This window comes from Pungitius pungitius, chromosome 14 (genome assembly GCF_949316345.1).
Source record: "Pungitius pungitius chromosome 14, fPunPun2.1, whole genome shotgun sequence".
Lineage (NCBI taxonomy): Eukaryota > Metazoa > Chordata > Actinopteri > Perciformes > Gasterosteidae > Pungitius > Pungitius pungitius.
Genome location: NC_084913.1, coordinates 12,770,232 through 12,778,155, shown reverse-complemented (window position 1 = coordinate 12,778,155; position 7,924 = coordinate 12,770,232). Strand labels below are relative to the sequence as shown.

The window sequence follows — 7,924 nt, the reverse complement described above, 5'->3', positions numbered from 1 at the left end:
GTTATGGCAGGTCTGTAATTGGCTGTACCTGCATACCATTCTTCATCTTTGACGTGCCATGTTTTTCTGAGATGTTTGCTGATTCCAAACAGTCAAGTAACCGTTTACATTATGTGATCACTTCAACATTTTATCCTTCTAGACATTTGTCTGAAATTGTCTCAGTCATGGTGATATTAGCGGTCATTGATAATATGCAACACAAGCTACCGTTTTTGAAAGTCAAATTAGATTTGATTAGATTGACAGAACCCCTTTCATGCTTTTGCATGTCTAACCACAGTGAACTGTTTGCAGTTATCACGCTACAAACAGAAGAAGCTTTTGTGTTTTCCACTTCCTTGTTTCTGCTTCCATCTGGAGTGCTGCTCTCATTTCAACATTTCAACAGATTGAGTGAGACGCTGCTGTGACGCTTCACTGATACAGGTTGGCTAATCTTTCTACATTGATTATCTAGCGTTGATATACACATCCCTAGCTGTTACATTGAAACTATTGTTTTGCTGTGTTTTTGTAACATTTGACAATGTACTCTAAATGCCATATTCCTTTTTTAAATTTCAGTTATTCAGTGCAATAACAGGCCATTTAGTCTAATAGGATTAGTACACCTGTTAACAGGAGTTAAATCAACAACAAAAAATAACTTTTTGTGTTATTTAGAAATTTACAAACAAAATTCACAAGGTCGACAGAATAATGTAGGAATGCTTACAGTCAAAAACAACAGAAAATCTTGGGGATACTTACAAAATCCAAATCCTGGGTGTGCGGATGTCGGGTATTTGAAGTGTAAAGCCCTTTAAGAAAACATTTAGATTTTGGGCTACGTACATAAAACTTGTCTCTTTTTTATCTTTGGATTATAAAATGTGATTTTATGTGATTTATCCGTTTTCAGACACACTCATCTACACATATCATGTGACTGATCGAGGAATAGAGTCAAGTGATTGGTGTCTCGTAGAAAATGAACATAAAGTACAGTAGTCCCTTTTACACCATCCATAAGTAACCAGACTTCTGTTTGCAGAAGGCCAATACAAATGACTTCTTCTGTTTCTCATCATATGCAGGAACAAGATGTGGACCTTATGTGTTCTTTATATCCTGGGACTAAACATCTGTCAGGTAGATCATTATCATCAAAATTACATTAGTGTCTGATCTTAAAATAAAAAACTTCTACAATAAATTACATTGAAAATAAATGACTTTTGTTTCAACCGTTACAGACTGCTGGCCAAGGTAAAATTATTATTAAATGTTTGCCCTTTTTATTAAAGGTCTATGGAAAGTTGCATTTAGATTGACGTTCTGTCTCTTTTGCATTACAGTCATTTCAACACAAATGTATTATGTCAAAATGAGAGTAGAGAAAAGTGCAATCCCAAACATAACGGCGGCACTGGTACCTTTTGTCCAAAATACCACCTTGAAAGTCGATGACCTTAAAATAACAACAAGTAAACATTTTTTCTATTTCCTAAAAATGTGACTTATTCTATATTTAAATGGAAAATCAAAAGGAAAATTGAGTAATCTCTAAATTGCTCAGACTGCAGCGTAGGCGTGGGCAAGAGCGTCAAAGTGTGCACCTGCAAGCCGTCCTTCAGATGGAGCGATGGAGTCTGTCAGCAATCTGGTCAGAAATGTTGCGGAGGTAGTTGCACCTTCCCAAACGCAACTGGCATGTGTGTTTCAAACGACGCAGGTATTTAGTTACGTCCTACTGTTGTTTGCATGGGCAAATGTCTGTTCGCTTATTGTGTGTCAAGCAGGCGTCTTCTTTCTCTCACAGTGACCGTGAGTGGATCCATTACTTTAAATAGACTGGAATATTACCAGTGTCTGCATGAAAAAACATCCAAGGAATTTAAGAAGTGTGATGGCACTTTGTTGGAAGCGGTAATGACTTATGAATATACAGCACATTTCTTTATTAAAGGCCGTGGTCAGATCAGAAATAATGTACGTAATTGAGGCATTGCGATCTGTAAATAGTACACTGATGTGTGAATGAGTTGTTGCTTTGCAGATGAAAGCAGTGTACAGCACTATGCCAGGATTTGACACCTTGACAATTAGCAAATACAGGTACTTCCTTTTTTCCCCAAAGAAAATAAGTTCTGCTATTGTACTGTTTTCAATATGTGACTAAGATCTGTGCTTTTTCTTCCCCGAAGGGTCGGAAGCGTCATTGCAGATTTTGAAATGACGTTCGCTTATCCGATCAAACAACAATCTTTGATTGAAAACTCAGAAGGCATAAGCAGCAATCTGTCAGCATCCGTTAATCTGATAACTAGTGGTAAATATATCTCCCGGAGGCTGGTATGCACCCGATGGGATTCATTCTAAACCTGTATCGAAATCATGAATCAACTAGAAAAGCATTTTAGACACACGTCGCACCTTCAGGATGTAGTAAATCCTCTCATTTCCCCACAGGTGTGGTCCGTTTGATTATGCCGTCGCAAAACCCCGTGTGTTACCACGATAAACCCATCCTCAGATGCACGGTAGAGGACGACCTGGGCACACAGCCAGAGTGGCAGTTGGAGAGAGCGGGCACAGTGTTTCGGATATTTAATGGCACAGAGTCGGAGGTGACAAGAGAAGCGAGGGAGACCAACGTCTCGCTCAAAAACATATCGGAACTCTGGGGAGGTATATTTCTGTTTTATTTTTCTTACATGTTGTCATGGATGAAACCGCCCATTACAATATAAAGCAGTTTTAATTAGCTCTACTTAGACCAGCATAAAATACTGCGTACACATTATTGCAACAAAAGGATTAAGCAATATATAAGTAATGAGACATCTGAAAGGTGTAATCATGTATTATTCCACGTGTGGACAATACTTGAATACTTGAGTGTTTTTACGTCATTCTTCCTACATCTGGCTCAGTTATCATCTCAGAGTAAGAAATCTGCAGACAAAGTTAGCGACTATAGCTGGTGAACATCACAGACATTTCTCTCTAGATTTGGTGGAGACCAAAACAGAACAAAAGTTGGATTTAAACATTCATTAGGTGGACAGAAACACTACTCTAATTTTGCTGAGTAACTAAAGGATAAATACGTTTGTTAAATGAACTGATAACAACGCGTGTTTGTCTTATCTGTGTCTCATTTCATAGGAGAGTACACATGCCTCTATAGGAAAATTGGGGAATTAGTCAACATAAACCACTCAGCCAGCGCTGTAATGAACGTCTCGCTCCTGCCAGAAATTCAGATCACCATGACACCGCCTTTTCCCCGCTGCTCAAATAATGGCGATGTTGTGACAGTAAAAGTAAAATGTGAAAAAAACAACAATGAAAGTTATGAAGTGAAATGGAATCAAAGCCACCTTATTGGTGAGTACATTTTTTGTTTTAATAATTATTTGTGCAAACTGAAAATAAATAACATGTATTTTGCATCCTTGTAGGTATTTTCCCAGAAACTGATGATGCCTATTCGGCTGATGTAGTTGCTAGCTGCCACAACCCTCAGAGTAAACCCATCGTAATGTGCACCTTTCAGAACAGTTGCGGGATAACTAAACCTGCTTCAACTGATGTCAATATCATATATGGTATGTTTTAGTGTTTAAGTAAAATATTGTCAGAAATGAATGGCTTTATCTGACTTATCCATATTAGTAGAAATAGATTCAAATGTTTCCAATTTTATGCACTATGCATTAGTTTTGTATGTTTATTATGGTTGGGTTTTTCAGCTAATATCAAATATGTATCAGATTTGTTTGTCGTTCGTCATGAAATTTAACTCATAACTTTGTTATGTGTATAATAAATGTTAACGCCTTAACTTTCCTTATTTAAAACAGGAAATGATACATTCTGTAGACCTGAAGGTGATTGGAAAGACACCAAAGCTGGATTTGAGGCTGTGTTAAAATGCACAAATGCAACTGGACAAAGAAAAAGGAAATGGTAACGCTGCAAGTAATTATTATTTTTACTAGAAAATGATCTTGAATTGAATCTATTAGTTGTTTGTGTCAGTCCGTAGCCAAAGGGAATTTAATAATGTTCAATGTGAGGAGCTGAAACCAATGATGGTTTGTTTATGATTCATTTTATATTGAATGACTAATAAATTCCTCATTTTAGCAGTACAGATGGGACATGGGAGGCAGAGAGCTCAGCGTGTGTGAAACAGCAAGTAAATGATGTTCTTCAAAAAGCAAAGGTGTGCTTCCATGTTATAATGTATAGTTCTCCATCATCTGTTAGTGACTTACACATAACAAATATAACAAGCACAATATAAAGCAGCAAATTAAAATACCCTTTTTTTGGAGATGAAATCTTTCCTGGAAGTTGATGTTGGCATTTTGACACAAATATTCGTCACACATAAATCATCGCTGTTGTTTCAGATTATTGACATTGGACTTGGCTCAGTAGATGACAATGCTGCCAAAGTGTTTGACCTCCTTCAGGATGTCACCAATGACTCAGAGACTATAAACACTGGCCCCGACATCGGCGCAAGTGTTTCAGTTCTCTCCAGCTTGAGTCAAAAGCTAAAAAACATAACTGAAGAATCTACAGTGGATGTAAGTATAACGCAATCTTTTATTATCTTTATTGGATGGTATTGTTGGATTTCCTGAGTAGATAAAAAAAAAAAAGAGAATTACTTGCCTTTTTTTTAAAGTGGTCCCTCTTAAAATAACATCATGAAACGTGACTCAGTTCTTTGTGTTTTTTATGGCTAGAAGTCTCTTCCAATGTCAGTGATTTAATTGTGAAAAAGCCACTAACATTTATCACCAATCAATGCTAATTTTTCAGCATTTTCTTTGTTCATTCATTCTAAATAGTTGTTAATGACAGGCGGCACATCTTCAAAGTGAAATTAAAAATGCATTTTCTAATCCTGTGTTCATTGAATTTCAGCATGCAAAAAACTCGATATTATTTATTTATATTTTGGCACTTACATCAGAACAGTGTTTATCTGTTGCTGATGTGTTGTCTTTCTGACAAAGTAGCAGCTAAAACAGTATTTTTAAAGCAGTCATTAAAGCTTGTTTGCATTTACCACCAACCAAAGCTCTTTGTTTTCAGGACTTTCTGGAGTCATCCAGCAATATGCTCGAGGAATCTCTTAACAAATCATGGGCAGAAAACGTGACCATGGACAGAATGACATCGGCTGAGATATATCTAGATTCCCTTGAAAAATTGATTCATATAACCAACCTAAGCAATGCACCGTGCAAACATAATAATATAGAGGCAGCCCAATCACATTGCCAACAGAGTTCAGAATGTCACCCATTGTTGTTCAATTCGAGCGTTATATTTGATGGTCAGGACCCTGGTGACGTAAAGACAGCTGCGTTCAAAGAACTGGGGAACTATTTGCACATCAGTAATGAGACGTTCATCAACAGCATCGTTATGACAGTGAGAACTGAAAACAAATTAGTGGGTCCATTTAAGGTTCGAATCAACTTCACATTGACCAAGCCGAGGCCTCGCAACGTTGAAATAACGTGTGTCGCATGGAACAACACCACCAGGAGTTGGTCACCAGAAGGATGCAAATGGGATCCCTCTGAGAAACGTTGCATTTGCACACATTTGTCCTCATTTGCCGTTCTAATGTCAAAGGCTCCCCTGGACGTCCCAGGCCTCACACAGCTGACCTTGGTGGGACTGTCTGTATCAGTGGTGTCACTCATTCTCACCATCGCGATAGAACTGACAGTGTGGGGTTCTGTAGTTAAGACAGATCAGTCGTATATACGCCACACCGCCCACGTCAACATTTGTCTCTGTTTGCTCGTTGCAGATTGCTGCTTTTTGGCAACTCCTAACAAAGAATCGTGTTCAAGGATCGTTGTGTTGTTGAAACATTTCAGTTTCCTGTCTGTGTTCTTTTGGATGTTTAGTCTGAGCAGTATGCTTCTTCATAGTAATGTTTTTGTGTTCCACACTGTGAGCAGGAAAACCTACCTGAAGTTGTCATTGGTCCTGGGCTACGTGTGTCCTTTGCTGATTGTTTTGATCACATTTCTGTACTATAAAAATGGTGCTGAAGAGGAATACTTCTATCGTGACACCTGTTGGCTGACTTACACCAGACTTCTGGAAGGGTCCATCCACACATTTGTGTTACCAGTCGGTGTGATTGTTTTCTTTAATGTGTTCTCCATGGTGGTGGTCATCATTAAGCTTTTGGATCACTCTGCGACTACAAACAGATATAATGACAAAGAAAAAAAGGCGTCCGTGAATGTCATTAGGTCAGTTATTCTTCTGACGCCAATCTTTGGTGTGACTTGGATTTTTGGGTTCGCTGTAATGCTTGTTGACCTCACATCTGGACCAATCGCCTACGCAACTCACTACGCCTTCACCCTGCTGAACACATTCCAGGTACGGAAATCATTGAAGGTAAACAGCTGCACCAGTTAAAAGTATCTCATGCTCAGTAACCTCTTGTGATTCCATTTGCAGGGTTTGTTCCTTTTATTAACCATATGCCTGGCAGACAAAATGGTGAGGCAATCAAAATGTTGCTTGCGGTTTTGAAATCAGCTTTTATTCGTTACTGTACTATGTGGCTTTACTTTTCTTGATAAGTTGAGAGTACGTTCAGCGCAGAAAGGCATTCACAAGGCTCGTTATTGAAAAAACATGATCGATTTGTTCAGTCCTACTTCTGGGTAAAACAATGACAAGGTAGGATCATTAATGTTTTAATCCATTTTCACAGACCCGTGAAGTACTCCTGAAACGTCTGAGGAGGAATGTAAGTGTGCTACAACTGTGTTTAAGTGTATGTAAAATACCACATAAACGCTTGATTCATTTTACATTTCCTTCTGCTCTGCAGGCGGAGCCGTCAGTTACTGACACCGACACTGGCACCACAAAGTCAGCTACACGATGAAGTTGTGTGAATCGTGTCAAATATGTTCTTACATCAAAACAGCTTTTTAGACATGAAGCCACAGATAATACATTTGGAGCTACATTGTTTTTCTGATGTGACTACTTTATTGTTACTAAAATTTCCTGTGATGCAAGTTAAAGTCCATTTTACAATATTGTAATGTTTGTATAGTATACATGAAACATTTCCACCCTTGTAATCTTTGTCGTTTTACATTAAACTACTATTCAAGGAATAGCACACAGCCATAGTGTCCCTATATTTCAGCTCTCAGTGCTGATCTGCGTCCACTACAGTCCTCCTCGTCTGTAGGTGCATGGAGGGAGTGCAGACTCTGCAGCACGGCTGCATGCTCAATGGGAATCCTGATGGCGCTTGGATATCCTGTAGAAAAGGCATAGCAGGGATTTGGAGAAATTATGTTTTTAAATAAATTAATAAATACAAATCTTAACTGTGGCAGAGAAAATTCATTAAGATTGAAGTAGGAGCAACAGAAGAAAACAAATTCAGTGATTCAATTAAAGGGCACAATAATTAGCAATCCATTATCTGAAAGCAACATACAGCGTATTTCCACAAACATCTACCTTGAGCTGCTGCCCGGTGAATAGGCGTCTGTAGCTCGCCTCGATGTCCTGATTTGGATTCAATTAATTGTTCCATAGATTCTTCTCAACTATCAAAAGTCCCCGCTTCTGCAACGCTGTTATTTAGTTGCTGTGGTTGCCTGGCAACAGTTGAAAACATGGAGCAACGTGCCAACCAAAGCATATGAAGAGTAAATTCTGCCATCTGCTGTAGATAGGAGCCGTGGCATTTTGTGATCATGTCCCAATGTGTTCAGGCAAACAAATCTATCCAACGCTGGTTTGGCAATTTGAATGTTAAGAGACCGTAAACCAATTCAAATCAATAAATACCCCTAAAACTGCCCCCCATAGGCTAGTTTACTGCTGATACTGAGGCAGTTACTGTGGAACGTGG

General features: G+C 38.5%; 1 protein-coding gene across 1 annotated transcript; it reads left to right on the top strand.

Annotated features, from left to right (window-relative positions):
• The first annotated feature begins 1,267 nt into the window (after positions 1-1,267).
• Positions 1,268-7,304, top strand: adgrf3a (adhesion G protein-coupled receptor F3a). Its single transcript, XM_062557410.1, has 16 exons — positions 1,268-1,289; positions 1,341-1,469; positions 1,562-1,717; positions 1,805-1,911; positions 2,042-2,100; positions 2,190-2,314; positions 2,455-2,673; positions 3,154-3,375; positions 3,462-3,596; positions 3,852-3,957; positions 4,138-4,216; positions 4,407-4,586; positions 5,101-6,417; positions 6,499-6,540; positions 6,758-6,793; positions 6,878-7,304. The coding sequence occupies exons 1-16, from the start codon at positions 1,268-1,270 to the stop codon at positions 6,932-6,934; spliced, it is 2,991 nt and encodes a 996-aa protein (XP_062413394.1). The 3' UTR covers positions 6,935-7,304.
• Positions 7,305-7,924: the final 620 nt, after the last annotated feature.